The 25068-nt window shown below is 37.4% G+C and overlaps 1 protein-coding gene across 3 annotated transcripts in view; it reads left to right on the top strand.

Annotated features, from left to right (window-relative positions):
- The window catches only part of KITLG (KIT ligand), a 54547-nt gene extending 35271 nt beyond the window's left edge, over positions 1-19276 (top strand). Inside the window, exons 4-10 of one of the 3 annotated variants that reach the window (XM_042816373.1) lie at positions 2875-3054; positions 3918-4080; positions 4966-5067; positions 12250-12359; positions 12852-12928; positions 14153-14236; positions 15049-19276. In XM_042816373.1, coding sequence (XP_042672307.1) covers positions 2875-3054; positions 3918-4080; positions 4966-5067; positions 12250-12359; positions 12852-12928; positions 14153-14192 — 672 coding nt within the window. In that variant the 3' untranslated portion in view covers positions 14193-14236; positions 15049-19276. Of the gene's footprint in view, positions 1-2874; positions 3055-3917; positions 4081-4965; positions 5068-12249; positions 12360-12851; positions 12929-14152; positions 14237-15044 lie in introns of all 3 variants that reach the window. The other 2 variants (XM_042816372.1, XM_042816374.1) reach the window with 2 other exon arrangements.
- The last annotated feature ends 5792 nt before the right edge of the window (positions 19277-25068 follow it).

Below are 25068 nucleotides of genomic sequence, written 5' to 3'. Positions count from 1 at the left end.
GCCTGCTGTGCTGAGCATTGCTTCAGTGGTGGGCAGCCTTAGAATAGGTTCTACGCCCTGCTGAGGGCACTGCAGCTGCCCTGTGTAGGCCAGGCTGTGTTATAGCTATTCTCTCTGTTGCTCTCTTGGGAAGTGTTTACACTGTGGCTGAAGAACACCAGGGAGTCCGCCTGTGCAATAGGCTCCTGGTCGTTCTCACTGCTTACCTCTTACCTCCCTCCGTGGTTCAGTTTTGGCTGACAGTAAGCAGTTTCTGCTTCTTTAGTTTAAATACCATTTCATCTTGCTGCATCACATCCAGAAACTTAGATCCAGTTTACATTTACAATGAGCAGCCAAGAATTAAATAGGGAGAAGAGAAGTTTAGAGCTGGGATTTCCATATTCGCTTTGCTTGTACACCACATTCAGTAGTGATGAGGGAAGGTGCAGCTCTTGGCCTTGTGCCTTCCCAGGAGGAAGTATTCAGCAGTATTCACGTCCCACTTTGCCAAATTCCTTTCTGGGGATTTCAGGTTGTGTTACACATACCACACCAAAGGCTGGCTGAATAAGTAGGTTTTGCTCCAGGTTCTAAGAGGTCCCCGCAAGCTGAGAAAGCCATGGCAGATGCCTTTTTTTTCACCTTTTGAAACAGCTCTCTCTGCAGTTTTTTTGGTTTTTTGTTTTTTTTCAACAGACTTCAATCTTCACTGTGTGTACAAAGTGAGAAATGTACCCAAGGTAGCAAATTTTGAATGTAGAAGACTAAAGGTGGGAAGGCAGAGTGAATGCAAAGCTAATGGAAAGCCAGTGTAGTGCACGTAACAGGAACAGACTGACCCGATCCATTAAATAGAGGGCTGTTGCATTATGCACTAGCTCAATGCGTCTGAGTGGCATTAAAAGTAGTTTTGAATGGAGTGAAATGTGTAGTTTAACCTGAAGACTAAAAGGCAAAGACGATAGCATCAGGGGCCAATTTCTATGGAAGAGAGAAATTCCAAACTGTTGAATACAGAAATAAAAGTGTCACATGTACCTGAGAGTACAGAGGAAGTCAGATTTGTAAGTAGCCCAAGACATAAATGCTGGTCCAAATTTACACACAAAAAGCAGAGTTAATTCTCCATTTCTTCTTGGCAAACAACATATTTGCTGGATTTAACAGTTTTATCCCTGTGTTTGGTAGGTATTCAGAAAACTAACACTTGCACAGCTTGATGTTACTGAAAAGAAAACTAAAAATTCTCATGAAATAAAGCAATAAAGCTTTGCAGGGCAGAAAAGTTCATTTGGAGGAGATTCTCATGCATTTGTAAAACCACAGGAACAGCAAAGCTGAATCCCTGCTGGATTTGCCATATCGCCTCCTTACACACTAGGATAAGTGAAGAGCTTTTGCTCATCTGTGCCACTGTAGAACACGCATCCACAAAAATTTGTAGTTTTACAGCTCAGAGAAGCACTATATTGATGTTCCTACACCAAAGCAGAGGAAAATTTGTTTTCTGTCTTCTGAGGGTAATGAGACATGGAACATTGCATGCTGCTGGAATGGAATACATTTCAACAAGCCTCCCTCCTGATTTACTTCATTCTGTTTCTCCCCTCCCACTGTAAGGCTTGAAGAAAAAGGAAGCAGAGAATGAAGCCAAATGCTATTCATTTAACTTCTTTTATTATTATTATTTAAACTTTTTAAGCTCTTGTAATTATACATTCACTGAATGCAGTAATAGTTTTCACTTGTTAGGAGTGCATGAGATAGTTTCAGTGCTGAAGATTGAAAGAGTTAATTCAGGAACTGACAAAAAAGAGACTGTGCATAGAAGCAGATTCAGTGTCAGATGCTTTCTGTGTGTTGTAAAACAGAGATTCATTGGATGCTGCTATCACCATCCTACATACCATAGAAGCACACCTTAGAAACTAATTCAGTGTTACTGAGGGTGCATCTTCCTTTGGGATTGCTGGGCCAAAATCTTTGTAGTTGACAGGCCTGAATCATCCTGATACATTTTTAACAGTTGAAAAAAAAAACTCCATATATGGAATTATGGAGTAAATTCCCATAGCATTTACTGTCAATAATGCAGTATTTATTGGGAAGAGATTTCCATACATGCATTGCAATGTGACTAACACATAAGAGTATTTTTCCTTTTTTCTAAAAAGTCAGTTGAAGGACTTGAACTCTATTCCAGTGGCACAGATGTGACAGATCCCGTCATAGCATGTGTAAAAGAAAAAAAAATTGTTGACAGCATCTCAGGAAAATAAAGACTGTTGAATATAGAACCTTTGTATCAGAAATGACTTTCAGTGAAAATGCTAAGAGGACTTAACTGAGCTGATTTCCTCAGAGGTGGATAAATATGCACGTTAACTTTGACAGCAAAACTTTTCTGGAATCATTCTTCAAAAGAGATTTAAATCAAGAATCTTTGGGGTTAACTCAGTTATGCAGAGTAACAATAATAAAATGAGAACTGTGCATGCTTTAAAAAAGTCTGTAGAAAGTTGCTAAAGCAGTAGTTATTTAAAAAATTAAAATAGGTTAATGAGAGCATCGAAAAGTATTCATAGTAGTATGTCCTAGGGCTGAAATCCTCAACAGACTGTTGCTTAGCATTCATTAAGAATTTAATGAAGGGATGGCATTTAACAGACAACCATAAATATGTCAGTATCAGTGAGAATAGAAATTTTACCAAAAGAGCTAAAGAGAAAGTTGGCCGACACCAAAGAAAGTGAATTTTAATTTAGACATTCAGGATAATTTAAATTGGAAAGAGCAGTCTGATCTACTTTTGCACATTGAGTTGCTTAACCAGTTTTTGCAGAAGTCTGATCTTTAATCTACCTCTCTGTCTTTCTTTTTATCCCCTAACAGCCTAATCACTGTTGGTTGCATTTGATGGTGCCTGAATTTTCAAGGAGTCTACATAGTCTTCTCCAGAAATTTTCGGATATTTCCGATATGTCTGATGTTTTAAGCAACTATTCAATCATTAATAACCTCACAAGGATAATAAATGATCTTATGGCATGTCTAGCTTTTGATAAAAATAAGGTAATCTAACACGGAGATTCTACTTTTCATCTTCCCTGTACATTTATTTCTGTGCTGTATGTTCTTAGTTTTCTGTAATTCACAGAATCAAACTGCTATTGATTTTCTTATAGAATAGTCTTAGATCTAGTTCTGTCAGCATTAAAGAGAAAACAATCTTAGAACCAAGCTTTAGGAGGTTTTTTAACCTGTATTCTAACCACTCCTACTGGGAGTAATAAGTCCAGACCAAATCTGAACTGCTGGCATAAGAAGCAACTGTTGTGTGAAAACCAGTCAGTCACAAAGAAGAAAACAGCCATCAATCTTAACATGGTCCTTAACTTTTTGTTTAGTCTGACATAACACACTTGTCTGTTAGATCTCAGAGTGATTGGGCTTCCTTGTTTATAATCCTGCTCTTATTTTTAGTTACATTATCAAAGATCTCAACCTGCTTTGTTACAGCTATTGTATTCTGTTCCCTGTACTCTTACAATAGCTATGATTGTGTTGTGTTCCTGGATCCAGGTTAAAAGAAACATGCAGAGCATAACAAAGTAATGTGAAATCAAGGTGTTTTGTTTTTTTTTTAAATGAGGGAACTCAAAGAATGAAAGATCTCTTTGTTTTCAGCATAGGATGGGAAACTGCTTTTAATTTCTTGGCATTATTACAACAGTGGAATAATATTTTATTTCTGTTTACAAAGTTAATTTGAAAACATCAAACGGTTGTGACATTTGTACACAGAAGATCTGGTCTTCTACAGGATAAAAATTTAAGCTATTGTGTGTCACTTTGGATATTTTTATCATCTGTTGAGGTGCTGATGTGTGCATCTCTCCCGACCTTTTCAAGTTGAATTCTATATTTTATCCTAGGATTTTATAAAAGAAAATGGTCACCTTTATGAAGAAGATCGTTTCATTCCTGAGAATTTCTTTAGGCTCTTTAATAGTACCATAGAGGTCTACAAGGAATTTGCAGATTCACTGGATAAGAACGAGTGCATTATGCCTTCAACTGTAGAAACACCAGAGAATGGTAAGATGGCTCTTGTTTGGGAGAACAGAATCTAAATAAAGAGAAATGGGTGATTTTCCTTTGGTTTCAAGATGCTAAGAATCCAATGGTGTATCTAAATGTTTCCATTTTACTGCCAGCTAAAATTACCACCAACACCAAAGTTTGTATTTCTGTTCAAAGGAGATTTATATCTGGCAGTAAAACTACTGCCATCGTTTCTAGTGACATTGTTCCTTAATATAATCCAGATAACTTCACAATGCTCTGCTCTGTTTCTTTTCATCCTAAATACATCCTGGATCATTTTCATACATTGCTCTTATTCTTCATCTTATCTTCTATTGACGCTCTATTTAGTTTTTATAAGGCAGTAAAGGAGCCTAAGATTATACTACTTAAAGGATAGAAAGTTAGGATAAGTTGTAAACTGGAGTAGCCTCAAGTCACCTCCATATTCACCTCACTCCTCCTGAAAAGGCCCATGTTTACTTGATGTGAAAGATACAGCTAGCTCAGGTCAGGCTCCTGCAGCTGATTCTCATCCTTCCAGTAAATGGAGGTTTCGTATTCTCTTTTCTTTTACTCTCTCTAGTGACAGCTATTAGCTGTTTTAATTAGGGCGACATATCCATTTGCACAATTACACAAATAATAACTAGAAGCAGATCAGTGCCACTACCTAAGAACTTGCTTAAAGCAATTGCTTTTCCAGAATAGCTATTCAGCAGCAGCTCAGTATGTGGACTCATCTGTCTTTTAATAAGGCAGCCTTTTTTGGCCTATTAAGAAGAAAGCCCTACAGCCAAATTTTAGAAGAGCCAAATAGCTCTATAGATCTTCATTACATATAGAGGGAACTGTATTTTAAGTTACATAATGCTGACACACTCATTTTCTATTTAGATTCCAGAGTCGCTGTCACAAAAACAATTTCGTTTCCTCCTGTTGCTGCCAGCTCCCTTAGGAATGACAGCATTGGCAGTAATACTAGCAGTAACAGTAACAGTAAGTATTGAATTAATACTTGAATTAATATATGTGTCTACATTTTGTTCTGGAAGATGGTTGTTATTAGAGTTCAGAGGAAAAGAACGTCTTAATTGTGCAAATTAAGTTACTTGGGAAGTTACTTGTGCCTGATGGTGCACCATGTGTTTCTCAAATGTAACACCAAAATGCAACGAATCAAAATTTAGAAATGCTGTAAAGTTGCAATGCTGTGACAGCTCTATGCTTCTTGGAGAGGGCAGGTCTCCTCCTGTTGGCTTATTGTTGTTGTGAGGCCTCACTAGTCACGTGGTCTCAGCAAACTCAGTTACCCCAGGCACATCATTTTCAGTCTTAGAAAAAGAAGATGCTCCAAATAGAATAGCTATCCTGAATTGATCCTAGGATACTTGTTTGGGTGAAGAGCTCCTCTGTACGTATTTTGAGAGCACTCTGGTTGCCAAAGTTGACACCAAATCTGAAGACAGTCCCTGCTGTATGTAGTTACAGTAGGGCCAGCTTCATGCTGAGGAAGTTTTTGGTTGAGATCAAGGAATTAATTACTACAGTTTTGGAAGGCTGTAATCTTCTATCCAGCCTAGTCTTCTCTGTGCTTCTTATCTATCTTGATGAGTGTATTACATGACTAGTCACTGACATATAAAACAGCCTGGAGTTGTTTCCGTAAGAGCCTCAGTGTTACCTGTCATGGGTCAGAAGGAATGTAGGAAGCTGAGGTGAAGAGAACTAACAGAGTTTCAGGGGGTTTTAATGACCTTAAAGGTTCCTGAAATGGTGCATAAAGCTTATTGTGCTGTAGTTTTCCTTGCTCCTTTTTCCCAGACATGCCAGGATGATAGCATGCATTTCTTTTTATTATTTCATGTTTTAAAAATATCAGCATTATCTGAATGTGTAATGTTGAAGTGTGTGGCAGGTACTCCTTGTGATTAAGAAAGCACAGGCACTGGTGGGAAGCTCCTGATGGTAGGACAGATCCTACTTGGAGTTTATTTATTCTCTTCTTCCTTCAGTTGCAAATGTGTAATCTAGTTATTCCCTAGGTTTTCAGCACCACGCATGCTACCACATAGATAGTTTCACAACTGTTGTCAGGTTGAATCACTTTGTAGTTAACAGGATATCTTACAACACCTCAGAGTAATCTGAGAAGAAGGCTGGAACATAATCATGGCATCATAGAATGGTTTGGGTTTGAAGGGACCTTTAAGATCTAGTTCCAAACCTTCTGCTATAGGCAGGGATGCCTCCCACTAGACAAGTTGCTCAAGGTACCATCCAGCCTGGCTTGAACACCTCCAGAGAGGACATCCACAACTTCTCTGGCAACCTGTTCCAGTGTCTCACCACCCTTACAGTAAAAAAATTCTTCCTAACATCTACTCTAAATCTGCCCTCTTCAATTTAAAAGACATTTCCCCCTGTCTTATTAGTACATGCCCTTATAAAATTTCCCTCCCTAGCTCTCCTTTAGGGCCCCCTTCAGGTACTGGAAGGCTGTTATAAGGTCCTCCTGGAGCCTTCTCTTTATCAGGCTGAAGAGCCCCAACTCTCTCAGCCTGTTCCCACAGGGGAGGTGCTCTAGCCCTGTGATCATCCTTGTGGCTCTTCTCTGGACCTGCTCCAACAGTTCAATGTCCTTCTTGTGTTGGGGGGCCCAGAACTGGATGCAGTATTCCAGGGGTCTCATGAGAGCAGAGGGGCAGAATCACCTCTCTTGATTTGCTGGCCAGTTTTCTTGATGCAACTCAGGAAATGGTTGGCCTTCTGGGCTGCAAATTCATACTGCTGGCCCATCTTGAGTCTTTCATCAACTGAAATTCCCAAATTCTTCTCAGGGCTCGTAAGCCATTTTCTGTCCACTCTATATACATGCTTGGATCCACCTTCAACTCTTGGCTGGCAGCTTTCCTTTCTGAAAAAGAGAAGTCTCAGTGCCATAAATTCCTATCCAGGAGGTCACAGAGCTGGCTGCAAACAACCTGATGAGCCTACAGCCAACTGTGAGGCACCAGGAGGGGGCTAAAAAGTGCATACCTGTCTCTCTCAGGTCTGAGCATGTGATAATTTTTGATGTAACTATGAGAGGAAGAATATTCAAATGCAGCCTGAAGCAATGGGAATGGATCAAGGAGCCAAAGAATGAGAGAGACAGACTACAATAACAATTTATTTGAAAGGAGTTTTGACCCAGCACAGTAACAGGAGGGTCATCAGGCAGCAAAGCAGAGTCTAGAGCTCTGGCCAGAGCTGTGCTGGGTACAAGAACACAGAAAAAGGCATGTTAATCTTATTTTGTAACTGATTATCAAGTAGGAAAAAAGCCTAATTAAAATAATGCAATAAGTCAAAGAAATTGCTTGGCTGGCCATATGCTGTACAGGTGTGCTCTAACTGATTATCATTCTCTTAAGCAACTTACTGGAAAATTGGATACCACAGCCTTATGTAGAAATGACAAGGTCTAAATGTCTAGGACTGAGGACAGTTTGTACACTTAATCAGATTAAATTACATTAATTTGAAGATTGGACACTGACTGGTTACACTTCAGTCATTAGTTTGGAAGGGGAAGGACTTGTTGCATAGTTATTGGCATCTCTTATTGTCTGAGAATGATCTTCAGTACCAATTTTATGTTGTCTTGGCCTTACTGCTAAATAAGGGTTTTTTTTAGTTAATCTTTGTCTTCATGAAGCAAACAACAACGAATGAATGTTGTAACATTCACATTGGGAATCCTCAGGGCAGATAACTCAGTCTGCTGGTTGTAGGTTGTTCTCGGAACAGCATCACTAAATTCAAAGTTCAGAAAGGCAAACATTTGGAGCAGAAACTTGGAGAAACTTGGAGAAACCTGAAAAATGCATCCCAAGACCAAAACTACTGTGGTATTTTTTTTTTATGTCCCTCTTCACTACTAAACTATTGAAATGAGCAATTTAAATTAATTTTTTATAGACTATTGAGAAACATTCACTGTTAGAAATGAATCCTTCCAGATTAACAACAAATACTGAATCTATTAATATAGTCTGCTTGGAGAGTCAGACGTCTTGAACTGCTCTTGATTTTAAATTCAGCTTAGACAAACCTGAAAAAAATCATCTAATAAAATAATGTGTGAAATAATTACTATAGAAATGTCATATAAATTAGCTAAATTAAATTTTTCTCATGTTGTTCTGCATTTATTGCACTTTGTATCTCAAGATTTGATCATTATTGCACAATGATAAAATTGAACTACTGTGATAGAGTTCACACATCATCTAAACCAAAGATTTTATTCCAACTAGATGTAAAGTGGAACAATTATCCTTTTCTAATCTTTTTTTGAATGACATAGTGTTGTTTTCCTGGTAATATTTAATGTAGATCTCTGTCGTGTTCCCACTCCATCTTTGGTTCCACAATATTATTCTTCCTTCCTTCCCTTTAGTTTTTCTTGGTTCTACATGATGCAATCCAGTTTAAACACTGAGGAATTGTTTATGTCTTAGTTCCACTGATTCTCTGTATTCTCTGGATCATTAACTCCTGCACAGAACAGAGAATTCAAATTAATGGTTTCTAAAAAAGGAACTAATGTTAGGATAAGAGGTCTTGAATCTTGTTCTCTTTCAGTGCTTTAATCAAGCAAACTATAGTAGTCCTTTTTCTTTCCACCAAATGAATCTCATCTTTCCCTCTTAAACTTGAACTTGCTAGCTGTTACAGCACTTAACTAAGCTCTTTATTCTTACAGTGCAATTTATATTTTTCAGTGTTGCTTTCTTCTATTTTTGCCTGTAATCTTCCCATAATAATTAAGCCTTATTATGAAGTACTGAACAGCTCAGAGAACATGTGTGCACTGTAAACACAAAGATCTCTATGAGTGATTTTAGGAAGAAGTTTGACTTTTATAATTAAGCAAAGAATACTGTAGTTTAATTCTGTAATTGCACAACAATTAAAAAATATTACCCATGGCTTAGTGCAATTGGTGTTTCATTCTGTGCTTTTACAGTTAATGGAAAACCCTAATGAACAGGTGAAAGCTGTTCTACATTTTTGTAGATAAGATCTTGTGGTAACTGTGTTAGAGCTGAGCAGAGGTAAAGTGAAAATTCCTTTGAGTCATATAAGGCAATAAAATCTAGTTGGTGGTTTGAATCATAATTGCTTACTAAACTTACACACATGGCTCAAAGTGGAGAGCAGCTCAATAACTTCTTTGTGTAGCTGAGTGGTTTTCAATGTAAACGTATTTCATTCAGTTTAACATACTGATGTCCGTGAAGATTATACATGAATCTACTTCACATGAGCTCACTTCCTAAGGGATTCTTCCACAAGGTGTTGAAGTGAGCGCACAAAGCGGTGCTGGCCTGCTTCCACATCCCTTTAGCACCTTGCAGAAATAAAGTCTGTTTCAAGTAAATAACCTACCAACTGCAGAGCCAGAAGTTCCTCTGGTGTTGCCCAAAGAGTTCATGAAGTTACCATACCACCTGGTTCCTCCTATTCCTTCTCCTGCTCTCTCTTCTCAAACACTAAAAGTGGGAATGGTTTTGTGTAGAGCTGTTCTAGTTCAATTTCTACCAGAGGAAAAAGTCTCAATTAAAGGGATAAAAACTACTGGCAGCCAGCTTGTCTTTCTCATTTCCCTTCACTATGACACAGAATCTGGGAGATTCTCCAGACTGAAAATTCTCCAACCTGTTCTGACTTAGGTATTTAGAAGAATGGAAAGCACACGATAAAATCTGCCATGCATGACTTATTTACTCTCTCCAAATTTTTCAAGAGATATTTTTCCTGATTCAAAAATAAATTTAAAAGATATTTTGTTATTTGCTTTTTAAAAGTAGATTTAGGTTACTTAAATTTCAAATTAACTCAAACAGAATGAAATTATGAGAAAAAATCTATTTTTGTTTTTAAAAGTAGCTTTGTGCATTTTTGTTGCTTATTTTTTCACAATTTGACTGTATTTAGGTTCTGCCCCTGGATTTCAGGTCTCCACATGGAAAACTAAATATATATCACTTTCAATAGACGCTGAAGAAAGCATTTGCATTGTAGATATCTTCTCAGAAATCAGATTTTTCTACTTCTAGATATCTCATTATAAAGAAAACTCTTCTTTATCTAAGACTCTCTAAAGTTAGTGAAAATTTGTAAAAATTATCATGCCAGACTAACACTGATCTCCCCGAATGCAGACTTTTATTTAGAAGTTTATTTAGTTTATTTAGTTTATTTTAGTTTTATTTAGTTTATTTATTTATTTTTTTTTAGAAGTTTATTTAGAAGTTGACGTAAAAATCAATATGCTTGCCATACCATTCTAACAGGCATTACAGAGCAGATAGAGGATTTTGAGGTTAAGCAGTCTGCAAAAACTTCTTATCAAATGACTTGCTCTTTGTGACCTGAAGAAAATTTTTCCCCCCACTTTTCTATTTTTCTGAAGTTTGTAGAACAGAATCCAGAAAACGTGACCATCCCTATAAGTTCAGCGTTATAACTAACCAGTCTCACACTGGGAAGAATGATTAATGTAATTAGGCAAAGCAGTGTTGCATTTTAATTGACTAGAACACAAGAACATTATAGAAATTTTTTCATGTGAATACAAGTTGCATAAATTAACGATAGGATTTTTTGTTTCAGCTACTCAGACTATCTCCACACCACTTCAATTTGTCCAGATTTCTCAAAGTTCAATTTGAATAAACACACCTCTATACCTAACCTAGGACAGACTTTCATAAAAGATATCTCACTCCTGTTAATTTCCACTCTTTTCAACTGACGTTCATTTCTGTAGAACTTTCCCTCCTCTTTAGACATATTTCTTTCCAGTAAATTATCATCTATTCTGTTTGTCCAATGTTTCGTTTTAGTGCAATGAGCCTACTGATGTAAGTAAAATTCAAGCCCCTATTGTCAGAATCTAGAGTTTTAAACAGTACATAACGAGGGGTGTAGACTTGTTTTCATATAGTTTTCTCTATGGTAACTCTAGAAATATGGCTTAATTTCAGAGAAAAAGTATTTGTGTAAAAGCTTGTAACATGACACACAGAAAAACTCAAGAGAATGAAAGTGAGTTGCCAGTTAATTATAAGAATGCTCCTTTCTAAACTAAAGTGTTTTCTCAGTGGCTCTTTAATAATGTACTAAACACACATTGATTGACCCAGTATTTCACACCATATGTGCTTAGAAATTTGCTGTTTGTGTAAGTCACTTGCACAGATTTCTAGTCCTACAACTCCATTTTCATTTCTGTATCTAATTACCTACACTTTTTCTATGCTTCCAATTTGGTTCTTTTGCAATAATCTGACAATACACCCACCATTTGAGCTGCAAACATCAAATTTTGAAATTAACTGCAAGCCTGGTGTATGGTGTCTAAACTGGCAGTCTCCTACAGCTCACTTTGCATTTCAGAAAGTGGATCCCAGGGTGTCTCCATAGGACTTTTCACATGCTGATCTTGATCAAGTAACTGGATAGCCTCGTTTTAGTCTTGGTATGCATGCAGCTCCATATGAGGAGAATGGAATTTCTTATTCTCATAAAAAAAACTAGAACTAGGGCTATTCTGTATAAAATGCAAAAAGCTATCAAGAAATGGGAGCAAAATATAGCACACAGCTAGACTTAAACTTAAAAGGTTTTGATCTTATTGAAGTCAGCAGGACCTTACCAGGCAGACATTAGAAACAGAGTCAGACATTATTGTTAAATCAAGCTCTGTGTCATATGTGTCTTATGGAGCTTAAACAAATGCATGAAGTGAGTGTTTTAAAGTGACAAACATTTTGTCTTCGCAGGAATTACTTTCTGATACAAGATAATTAAAAGCTGATAAAAACAAATTTTCCCTCAAAGTGAGGGAAAAAGAATGTGCTCTACAAATGACAAAAAAGATAATCAGTCTTGGAACTATTAAACAGAACAGTTTCATCAGGGGGAGGAGCATCTCTGTGATCAAAAAGAGTTCTTATGATATTTTGGATGACATGCACCTCATGTACACAGCATTTTGAAGTATCTGTTTTGCTATCTTGATGTTATTATGTAGATGGTGCCTAAAAGTGCTCTTGTTAATAGTATTGCTCTGAAGATGGTTTTCTGCCATAAATCTGTCTTCACTAATGAGAACATCTGTAATTGCAGAAGAGGCACTTGGCTTCATTAGCAGCTCTAGCCTGCAAGGGATCAGCATAGCATTGACATCATTGCTGTCTCTTCTCATTGGGTTTATTTTGGGAGCCATATACTGGAAGGTAAGAAATATTTCATTTAATTGTTTGCGTAGTTATATTTCATGGCTATAGAGAAGCTGGAAGAACAGAATGATTCTGCATGTGAAAGTCATAGACCTCTTTTTTGATCTTCTCTGAACTGTGTGACATGCAAACATAAAACTTCGTTGTCAAATTCTTCAGTTCCATCACTGATTTACAAAACTTGGCTTGTCAGTTTGATATTTCTCTAATTGGAAATTAAAAGCATGGGATTCCCCTAATTACCCAGTTCTTCTCTTATGTCTTGAGATGGGTTCCTATGGTTTTAGCCAGTGTAGCATTTTCTACAATAAAAAATATTTAATTTTAAAATTATACAATTAGGAAATGTGTATTAGAAGGCAGTATTTTACCTACATTTTGCAAAATTATTTTGATATTGAAAGTCTGAAGCAAATTGGAGTAACAATTGCTTTCAGAGTTTTCAGCTAAAGCTTCAGAATATTTACATTTATTGCATTTTCTTTCTAGAAAACACATCCTAAATCCAGACCAGAAAGTAATGAAACTACACAGTGTCATGGCTGTCAAGAGGAAAATGAGATAAGGTACAAAGTTCCACTTCACACACACACACATATACGTATAGAAATGTAAGATTATCTTTCAGAAATTTTCTGAAAATTCCTCTCTAGTTCTCACAATAAGCAAACAAGCAAACAAAAAACAAACCTACAAACAACCAATCAAAGAAGAAAACTAAGCCACGCTATTGGGGTTTACCGTAGATCTGAAAAGTATGCTTAGGATCAGCCCTTTGAAGGAGGTCCAGTATGAAATATAAGAATTAATACAGAAGAGATTCCTGTGTACAAAATTATATTAACAGAACGTTAGCAGTGACTCATACAACAAGTAAGGAATAGTGATGAAAAGAAGCAGGTTTGAAGGGTTACCTTACAATGGAAGAATGAAGCCAACCCAGGATGGCTGAGACCTGTAGAGGAAGCAACAAAAAGAAGTGAAATTTGTTATTTTCTGTGGAAAGAGACCTAGGGATAGTTTGAAGTTAGAATATTTCATGTTACTACAATTCACGCTAAAATGTTTTGGGAGTACTATTTAATCCTCTATCTCAGAATCTTTAGTCACTTTTAATCTGTGAGGAATTATAACACCTAAAGGAGATCTACCAGTCTTACACTGTATGAAATGCCATCATGCTGCCTATGGTTGAAGACAGAAATAGGCAAAGTTCTGATCAGCAGTTTTTGGTTACGTGGACTACAGTTTTCAGGGTACAAGCCTTCTAGGATAATACATTATTCAAACATTTTTTCATCATGTACAGTTCATATAAAAGAAAACTGCACATTTACCCAATGTGTGTTTTGCTAAGAATAACTCATCCTAGCACCTCAGCCTAGCAGGTGTTAAAATCTGTGAAGCCAAACATGAATCTTCCTTCTGACATCACAGGAAATATATAAAATGACTTTATAGGAGGAAAAGAGAGAGGAGGAAATAGAGCCATTAAGAAGATGCAGGAGATGACCCTAAGAGGAAAATGTAAACAGGTTACATACTCACTGTGCAGTTTGTTTTTTTCCTCCCTTTTCCTTGGGAAATTTTGAAAATTCATCAACAAGTAGGAAGAATCTGTTACCAAACATGTTTTAATACTTCTGGTTCAATTACAAATATTTCTTTTTTATATATGTAGATGGTTTTATGTTAACTGACAAAGCGTTCCATTGTAGTTCCTCGAAACTGTAGTAATAGCACCTACGGTACTAGCACTGTAGTAATAAAGTATCTATTTTTTATTTCAGTATGTTGCAGCAAAAAGCAAAAGAACATCTACAAGTGTAGCTGTTGCTTTTTCTCCCTCAACACTGTTACTGTTTCATGTACTGGTAAGTTCTTGTGGTTAAAAGAGCTACCATAGGATTAACTTTTATCTGTCGAAATATGGAATCACTCAGAGTCCATTGGGGGAAAAATAATGTAATAAAACTTATTATCAGTAGATTTGCTTTGTGCCTCAGAACTTTAGTTGGTAATTTAGTTAATCTTGTATCATTAATTCTAGCTTTTGGATTTGAATGTAAACATTATAAAATAAAAGATGCTCGAATTCTGAAATGAAGGACAACTGCTGCTTCTCCTTTTTGGTGTGATGGCCAGTATGGAAAATATTTCAGCTGTTGTCCCCACAGCTGTGTAATCTAAAATCACAGTCTTTCAAAAGGCAGGATAGAACTGAAGTTCTTCCAGTTGTTTACTCAGCACTGTTTGCAGTTCTCCACAGTGTTATCAGATCCATCATTCTTGTTTGTATGTAAGATGGACAAACAAGAATGATGGAGGGAGCAGCAAATGTAAGTGAGCTTTCCTGTCCCAGCAGCTCTCTGCAAAAGGAACATTCCTCTGGCAAGGGCAGTCTGACCACGAGAGTTATGTAGTCACCATCGACTAGATGATATCAAAACTTTTTGCTGGAAAATGTGCTCTTGAATCAAGAAGTGCCATGAAGTTGAAATATATCAGAATAGAAATATTATTTTGTTTCTGAGTTAGGGAATGCCATGCAAGTATCATGAATATATCTGTTTCCAAAATTATAGGAAAAAATGTCTGTGTTACGTCTGTGAAATGCTCTGCTGTTTAGTAGCATAGAGATGAAAATTAATTAGGAAAATTCTAACTGCTCTTTCTCTTCAGGCAGGTAACAGTTCCATGTTTGCTTCATAAATGAAGCAGCTTTAAGCACATTCATATTCCTTCTGGAGTGACAGACTGAGTCTGCATCTGTTGTTGCTGCCCATGACTCCATAGACATGACATAGAAATGAGGACAATTTTGTGTTTCTGACTGTGAAACCAACACTGAATCGAACAACAATAAGAAGAGTGTGCACTTAACAGGACTATACCTTATGTGAATATCTTCTTTGTGTGGCATTTGGGGTTTTTAATTGCATTTGTACTTGCGTCTGACTCTGACAAAGAAAGTACATGTCCAGAACAAAAAACATCTTTCAAATGCCTCTAACTATATGGAAACATTGAAAATCATAAATACCTTTGCATCCTTAATTTAAGTTCTGTGTCCTCTACCTTACCTTGGTGTCTTCAAATGGAATACTTTGAACTGAGAGAAAATGCAGAAATGGATATAAGATAACGCACTCTTCAATATTGTATATAAAACTTGAAAGTAAAGTCATGACGTGGACCAGTTTACTAGCGTTTCACTTATAAAGAACTGGGTTTATTCCTGGCAAAAGTCATGTGTACAGTGACACGTGGCCTCTGTTGTATGCCAAGTGGCTACATGCCCACCACGGAAAGCCTCAAGAGTTCATCAGCTTCGGTGGTGTCTGCTCAGGAGAAGCAAATACTGGATGAAGACAAAGTAAACAGGACATTACAGTACATCATGGAGCTTTGAAGCATTAGAAGTAACTGCTGGAGATGTGAACACTGGTGAAATTTCCAGCCATACCAAGGGAAGGGAGAGTAAAGAGTCTGAATTGCGTTCAAACATCATAATAAAGACAAACCCATGAAATGCATTTCAAATGCTGAATATGCATGCCATTGATACCTTGTTCTCAAATGTATAGCATAGAAAATCTGAAAGATCCTGAGAGTGTATTTAGCTTTTACTTACGTCAGCTGTAATTAATATTTGCATTGTGTTTTTAATTATTAGTAAGCTTTACTATCCTGACATTCTCCACTCCTAAGATTAATTCTCTTGAAACAAAAGAGAAAGGCTTTAATTTCCACTTGTCTTCTACAACTACTGCTGCTGTAGCATCCATGAAATCTTGTACAAGTTTGATGTACAGGCATTTTCAAGAAAATCCTAAAAATACTGTGATAAAAGTTACAAGTACAGTTGTGCATCTTTTCATCTTCACTCTTTCTAGATAATGGTAATGAATCATTTATCTGTATTAGAGGTTTCTACTTTAGAATGTAAGGGTGGTTCACTTCAGATGACAAACTGCCATCCGTCATCAAACTGGCTATGTCAGTAAGAATTTTAGTTTGAGTTACTTGAAAATGTTGAAAAAATAAAAATAAAACAAGGAACACCTTATTCATGTTTTGGAGAAAGTTGGAGTTCCCTCTAAAGTATAGTCTAACTTCACTGTAAAATCATAACATTTCCTGAGTTGGAAGGGACCTCTGAGGATCATCAAGTCCTGACTCCACACAGGGCAATTTAAGAGGCAAAAAATATGTCTAATACCATCATCCAAAATCTGCTGGTACACTGGTGGGATTAATTTTGAAAGAATTTTTTGTGGAATTTTTAATCATCTGATAAATTTTCTGAGAGCCACGCATAGAAAGAGCATAACATATGTGTAATATAATGTGTGTGTGTGTGTGTGTGTGTGTATTATTGGTAAAACTGTTTTGGCTTTCATACTCACTGAGAAAGAAAAACCTCAGGACTTTATTCTGATGACAGAGCTTATATGTGCATTTAGCTACTTTTCTTGGAATTTTGACACTACTGAGGTCAATGGTGAAATTTCTTTTGAATTCATCTGTACCAGGATTTGATCACATGGATCTAATTTTTTCCTTTCTTATACTAAGGCCTGCCTGAGTGTCAGAAAATAATATTTTGTCCACCCTGGGTATCAGAAAAGTATTCTCCAATTTCATTCAGTTGGTATAAATTAGCATAGTCCCATTAATGCATTAATCCCAGAGCTTTGAGGTTTTTATAATCCGAGGAATGTAGCTTAAATTATGTGAAAAGAAGCTTGGTGAGAGAATCAAACTTTCTTTTTTATTCAGAAGTGCAGGAGCACTCACCACTTCATGAGAAATAATCAAGATTGCTCATCACTTCTGCAAATAAGGCTCATTGCAAATTTTAGATCTGCAAAAATTTGCCAATGTAGTTCTTTACTCACTAGGCCTACGAACTGAATAAAAGTTACCCTGAAAGAAATGTCAGCATGACCGAACTTATAGGAAATATGCACCTTATGGGTTTTGTGAAGAATACTGTATGTATGTTTTGTCAGAGCTCAAAAGTATCAACCAACAATAAGTGGAAGCCACTATCCTTACATATTTTACATATTTCGCATTGCTATTTTGTATGTACTCAAAGCTAGTTTATATATTCTAAGTTTTACAGTATTTTTCAATGATTCCTTAGACAAAAATTTGTATTTATTAACATCCTTTGTTCATGAGAATATTAGTTTTCTTATACACATATTTTCTGGAGAATCAAATGCACAATAACATTACATATTGGTGTGCCTTATATTATATTTTGACATTCAAAACACATGGTGTTTTAGAGTCCTTACTATACCATCTACCCATAAAATAGTAAAAGATAAAATGACAGGTTTAAATGGAAACATACATTAAGCCTAGATAGATGGTGACAAAATATTCATGTTCCAAGAGTAAAATCTTAAAATAATAGATATGTCACATTCTTTAATCTCTGCTATGGAGTAAAGCAAATTGAAGGGTACATGCAAACTCAAAGAAAGTTCATGTATATAACTTCCAACCTGACATCACAGTCTGTTCTGATTTTGAGTATGCACTGAACATAGTACAACAGAGAAGCAAAACTGTTGATAGAGCCCATGGTTTCCCTGTTCTTCCTGCCCATTTTTGAGAGATTTGAACAAAATATTGGATGGTCTCAGCCATTTTGCAAGGCAGAAGGACATTTCTGGATATTTATAAATATGAATGGATGGCAAGTGGATGGTATGACACTTGAAAATGTGATCATAAAAATTATCTCAAGGTTTCTGTGCCCAATTTATCTATCCACCAAGGAGGACTTAATTTTACATGCATTGAAACTTTGGAAAACTGATGATTTGTGAGATACCTTTGAATCCAATTCTGTGAAAGTAGTGGTGGCAGAAATAGGTAATTGCTTCCTTATCCAGCTGTAGCCGGTCTGACCTCTGAATAGTGATCACTTGTTCAGACTTCTTGGGTAAACATTGTATAAGCTGAAAAATGAACACCCTTTTTTTTAAAATGAATTTTGGGGAAAAGTAAATGGTTTTGTGTGTTTTTTTTTTTTTTTTTGTTTTGTTTGTTTTTTGTTTGTTTTAAATAAGAAACTCAATCAAGTTTGTTTCAGATTTCTATCATTTTGTGAGGAACTAACATTTTTAAGTTTCCTTTGGCATTGTTGAATTTTGCATGCAGTTAATAGTGGCCTTGTGATAATAAAAAGCAGATAGTGATATACAGAGTAACTCAATGTGCTATTTTAGGTATGTGTTTACTTGAATAAATTAATGGTACTTATTTAATCACAAGGTCATTGTATAAGTAAGCTTATGATAGCACCAATGTGCTATACTATGGAGTATATGTACAACCTGCACATTTTAGATTCTGATCTTCACCAGCTCTGTTTTCTCTGTTGCTCTCTCTTTGTAATACACTGAGACTATTCAGTACACACAGTACAAATATTAAACAGAAAAGCTAACCATATACATAAAGATATTCCAATTTAGATTTACATTTAAGAATTATCCAACATCCTTCAATTCAGGAATCTGACATCTATTGAATGCAGATGTACAGTGATGGTGGCATGTTGCTTTTATGTTATTGAAGTGACAGAACGCAGTAACTTCAGACTCTTTAGTGATAGAGACACAGACGTTTGCTGGTTGTATCATGGGCAAATTCATTTATCTCAATGTAAATGTCATCACAGTCTTGCATAGATACATTCTGACTGGCAGTAATAAAATTTACGTAATGTGGTGTGTATGTATATATGTGTCCTCTTAAAGATAGATGTTTTCCCTGATCCCTTTTTTATACCAGTTCAAATTTGAAATTTACATTATATACATATACTTTATTGTTCTAAATAAAGATATTATGCACTGCCAAGCAATGAGTATGTTCCTCTGCTCATCTGTGTCAGTCCTAAGACTTTCTGAACATCCTGTTGTCTTCTTGCAGAATTTCCTGCCACAGTATCTAGATGCTGCTAGACGCGAGATCCTTCATAATCATTCATTTCTTAATCATGCATTTAGAAGTTTTGTGCCACTAAAACATACATCCCCATTATCAATCTCCAGTTCTAATCTGGTGTGTATCTCTGATTATGCAAATTATTCCAGCTTCAGAATCTCCTCCATTGAGATCTTCAGAAGCTGCTAGGTCATTGGCCTGGGCACTTTGCTCTGGCTCTGAATGAGTAGAGTTAGGGTAGATGGACTCAGAGGTCCTTGCCAACTTCAGACATCCTGTGATTCTGTGGTTCTCTGATGGGCTTAAAGAAGACCAAGTTGCAGCAGGCTTGAATTGATGGTGTAGCAGAAGTTCATGATCTGAGAAGTAGCTCCAGTGGCATGTGTGGGTTGAAAGTACAATGCACACTCAGCATAGCTAGAGTTAAACAAGCACTAAGTAGCTGCAGAGTATGGAGATGAGCATAATGTGGAAGACATCATTAATGTACCAAAAAGGAAGGAGGCTTGATCTAGAAGTTATATAAGACAAAATGAATGGCGGGATGTGTCATAATGAGAGCTGTCAAAACAGCTCTCACCAAAGTCAGGTTCATGGTAACTGTAGTTCACACAGATAAGGGGGAATGGTTTTAAACTGAGACAGGGGAGGATTAGGTTAGATACTGGGAGGAAGTTCTTCACACTGAGGGTGATGACACACCAGAACAGGTTGCCCAAAGAAGTTGTGGATGCCCCATCCCTGGAGGCATTCAGGGCCAGGCTGGCTGTGGCTCTGGGCAGCCTGGTCTAGTGATTGGTGAACCTGCACATGGCAGGGGAGTTGAAACTCGATGATCATTGTGGTCCTTTTCAACCTGGGCCATTCTATGATTCTATGATACAGAAAAGAGTGAATTAAATATTGAGAAATTAGACATAACTTCAGCCAAAGAGGCACCAACAAGTTTTGGTACTCTGACGGTTTTTTTTATATGAACTACACAATGCTGACTGAAAACTCTCCATCACCACCACCAAACCACTTAATCTGAACTCTGGTGAACCTGCACGTGCCAGAAGATTGAAGGAAACAATGAACTTCAGTTTTCCAAGTTCAGTGTCTCCAAAACAATTAATATAATCATTTCGTTTAGTGGATGAAAACAAAAAAAAACTTTGTCCAAGAGATGGCAAGCATTAATAATTTTCTTAATTCTGTCAATCAGAAAAACGCTGTTTATTATGCTCACCTACTGTTCCTTGGTAGCAATACATTTGAACAACTCAGCACTTCTATAAAATTGCACTATTTTACATCAGCTGTGCTCAGTGACTCTAATGTATTTTTATTACATTTTAACAAACATAGAGTACTGAATACATTTTTTTGCTTTTGAAAGTTTCTGAATGGCAGTATGTACATTTATTTGCTGATATTAATTTTTCCTTCTGTGTTTTAATGAGTTGGGCTTTTTCAGGATTTCATGCTATATTAATGATTTATGTATCCAATCCCTTAATGCTTTCATGCAGTCATTACTGTTAAATTGTCTTCCAAAGTTCAAACTTTCTGGAGGGATCAAGTTTCCCAATAACTAAACTGAAGTATGTGCTAACACAATCAAGTTTTGTATTGTTATATGCTTATACTGAATTATTATGTGCTGATGTGTAACAGAAAATAATGTAAAATTAAAGCAGATGACCATAATTGTGAAGAATGCACAAATGGAAATTCAGCCCTCTTTTTCTTCCACCGTATTCTGAGGAAAGTTATTTCAACATGTAACAGGAAGAAGCCCTAATGCAATTATAGTTCCTTCGACTAGTGGCCCTTTCTACATGATCCCACAATAAGCAAGTGGAAACTAAAATACAGACTGGACTTGTTTTTCAGGCAGACTTGGGTGAGCCTTGGGCTTCTGGCCAGTCACAAAATACAGGGACAATTTTCATTCCTTATTGGCAAAGAAGATATTTTCTTGAGCTCATGGTAAAATATTCGACTGAGATCACAAAAGCCTCTTTTGTTTGTCATCACTTCTGCTGTGCAGGATAACAGCATGATAGTAAAATTGGCCCAGTTAGAATAAAGAAGCTACAGAGCAGAATGTATAGCTTTTGTCAGTTTAAGTGACTAGCCCAAGTGACAGAATGTCATCTGAGAAATTTCACCTTGTCATCTCCTACATTGTGATTGATGATTATTAGGACCCCAAGGGTTATTTAATCTGTCATGTTCTTAAAGTTAAATATTTTAGGCCTTCCTTTTTCTCAGCAATGCTGTCATCATTAACAAAACATGGAACAGCCTTCACCTTCAGAAATGACAAAGTGGGGATGTGTCTCAAAACCAATTAATAGCATCAGTGAAAGGAGAGACGTAGCATCTAAATCTTTTGAATTGCCTATCCCTAAGAATAATGCAATGAGTTCTTTGGTGCAATTACTCCTTTGCAAGAAGTTGAGAAGAAAGTATCCCATCAATATTGCTGGTGTTTTGTTTTTAATTCTTTTGTATTGTTTCAGAAGAATCCAGTTAACTCAGCTTTGTGTTCTCATCTTTTTATTCTAAATATTTCAACCTTTCCATCAAAAAATAGTTGTGCAAATGAATAATGCTAATGCAGTCTACAACAAGGTACGTATTGCATTTCAAGTAGAATTGCTCATATACAGCAACCCTTTAAATAAGCACATTACAGTACCCATAATGTAGTGTATGCATGTTTGTGGGATGGAGGGGTGTTGGGAGGGAAAGAAGAGAAGGTGCTGAGACTTAGCAAAATTTACAGGTAACTACTGTGAACTTCAGTCATATACCCTGGAGGAAAGCTGCATGTTACAGAATTTCTTCACAAATCCAGTCCTTGGCAAGAGCAAGCCTCAGGATTGCCAAGTCCTATACATTGATCAAAAGGCTCAGTGGGTGCCACACCCTGTGATGGCCTCCACAGCCATCTGCAGCTCAGCACCATCACCTCTCTGTGATTGCATGTGCCAGAACTGCATGTGCCAGAACCACACATACCTACATATCCCTGGGGGCACCTAAAACAAATTTACATATTTCCATTTAGGCCACCAAGGTGGCAGGTCCATTGAGATTCTAATTCTGTGTTGCATGACTCAAACAGGCCATTGGCTCTTCAGCCTGGGCCATATCTAGAAACTCCAAACTCCCCAGATCCTTAGGTTTCTTTTCTTGTATGCATACATGTTTAAGTCCTGCAGCTGTCCAGACTCTACTTCAGCCTCAATCCCTGACTTCCCATGCTCTCCTGTTGAGTCATATTCTGCAAATTAAAGCTTTTTGCAACCCAGTTATGTTTAGCAGCCCTACTACAGCCCTTTATATAGGTAGCAAAGATTTGAGTTGCTGTTTAGGAAGAGAAGACTTCTAACTGTTTAGCTAAATATTAGACTTTTGAAATTGTTCCAGGTGGCTTAATCTCAAAAGTTGTTATTTATGTAATTTAGATAAACAGTGAGATCAACAGAACAAGAAGATTTGGACACAGTAAATCTGTAAGTAGGGAGCTGAGTATTACACAGCTGTTCATATGCTGGCTATGAGCACAGAAATTCCCTGTGAGTTTTTCCTCAGAGAAAAAAACAGTTGCGCTGTATAGGTATGTTAATCCCATTATCTCCTAAAAAGAAGAAGTGGATGTCAGCCTCTTCTCCTGCATAGCTAATGATGAGAAGTAATGGCCTCAAGTTGTGCCAAGGGAGGTTGAGGTTGGATATTAGGAAAAAATTCTCTTAAGAAATAGTAGTGATGCTTTGGAGGTGAATCTCAGGCTGTTCTCGGTCAGTCTGATCACAGCCTGTGCTCATTTTGTTGGATTTCATCTTGTTCACCATCTTCTGTGATCTTAGTTCTCCAGCCACGAGTCCACTCAACCCCATAATCTATCCATACCTTACCTCCATGTCAATTACCCTCCCTCTTGATGTTGACAAAGGCTGAGAAAGGGTGTGCCTTTCATGGCCCAAAACATGCAAAACATTCAACCCAACAGCACGTGCATCTTCTTATGGCCATTCAGTATCCAGATTTGTGTGCACCGTCTAGTCAGACACCAAGAGGGGAATGTATGGCTTTGGAATGTTAATGACGTACACAGCCTCTTCACAGTCTCTCTGCAGGCTGTGGTGAGCAACGTAGTGTCTGTCTTCATCTTACCTCCTATCTGATCCCAGGAGTCTCAAGATGCATTTGCACAGTAACCCTTATCCAAAGGGAGGGAGGAGCAGGGCCTTGCTCCCAACCTGATTGGTAGGATGTTCAGAAACTATGATTTCACCTATCCTCCTTCCTGTGGGCAAGCACATTAATGATTAATCTACAGAGAGAGGAGGACTCGGCCTTGTAATCCTTGGGTGTGGTGGTGTGAAGGTGGGTGTCTGATCTCTGTTCAGGCAAGACTCTGAAAGCTGTCCCCTCTAAGCTTAGAAGGTGGAGTAGTTGAGCTTTGACTGGCACTCAGCAAGGCAAAGCAGATTGAGGTTGGTGAGGAAGGGATTGCTCAGCCAAGCCTCTTGAATCCTACTATGCAGAACTCATCAGCAAATCTTCATCATATTCAAAAAATTATGGTTGCCAGATAATGTCCTCTGTGGAAGGAAAAAGGGAAATAACATTCCAATCTTTAAGAAGGAGGGAAAGAAAGACTTGAGGAATTTGGAGTGGGGAGTCTCATATCTGTACCTGGGAAGATCATGGAACAGATCCTTCTGGAAGCTAAGTTAAGGCACATGCAAGACAAGGAGTTTATCCAGTCTGGTGGACCTCTCTGAAGGAGTGTTGGCATCAGTGGATAAAGAAGGGCAAATTATGCCATCTACCTGAAATTTGTAAGGCCTCTGACATGGTTCCACATCACATTCTTTTCTCCAAATCTGAGAGATACAGACTTGAAGGCTAGACTATTTGGTAGATAAAGAATTGGTTGGATGGCCACAGGTAGAGGGTTATGATCAATGGATCTATGTTTGGGTAGAGTTTGGTCTCAAGTAGTGTTGCCCATCAATCTGTTTTGGGACAGGTGCTCTTCAAAATCTTTATCACTGACACAGACATTGGGATTGAGTGCAGTCTCAGCAAGTTTGCTGATGACACCAAGCTGAATGGTTCAGTTGATATGGAAGAAGGAAGACATGCCATCCAAAGGGACCTGGACAAGCTCCAAAAATGGGCCCACGAGAATGTAACAAGAGGGCCCTCTGCATAAGAAGTATAATGAGTGGATGGAGCGAGTCCTTCCAAGTCCCTCCAAGGAAGGCCCTGAAGATGACCAAAGGGCTGAAGCACCTCACAGAAAAGATGGGCAGCTGAGCTTGTTAAGCCTGGAGAAAAGAAAGCTCCCAGGAGATCTCACTGTGGTCTTCCAGAACCTGAAGGGAACTTGTGAACAGGAGAAAGGCTAACATTTTAAGGAGTCTAATTGTGATAAGAAAAGGGCACATCACTTTAAACCAAAAGAGAAATTTAAGCTAGATGTTAGGAGCAACTTTTTAATCAGAGGGTGGTGACGCACTGGAATATATTGCCTTGAGAAGTTGTAAATACCCCATCTTTGGAGGTGCTCAGAGTTAGGCTGGATGGGGGCCTGAGCAGCCTGATTTAGTGAGTGGAGGCTCTGATCAGGGCAGGGGCATTGGAACATGATCCAGTTTAAGCCATTATACAATTAAATGATTCTGTGATCAACTAGATCAACTATTAAACTATGTGCCCTTCCCGA

Source organism: Centrocercus urophasianus, unplaced genomic scaffold, assembly GCF_019232065.1.
Source record: "Centrocercus urophasianus isolate 14NV4802_14NV808 unplaced genomic scaffold, USGS_Curo_1.0 seq_15, whole genome shotgun sequence".
In the NCBI taxonomy this organism is placed as follows: domain Eukaryota; kingdom Metazoa; phylum Chordata; class Aves; order Galliformes; family Phasianidae; genus Centrocercus; species Centrocercus urophasianus.
The sequence above is the reverse complement of the archived record's forward strand: the minus strand, read 5'-3'. Positions and strand labels throughout refer to the sequence as shown.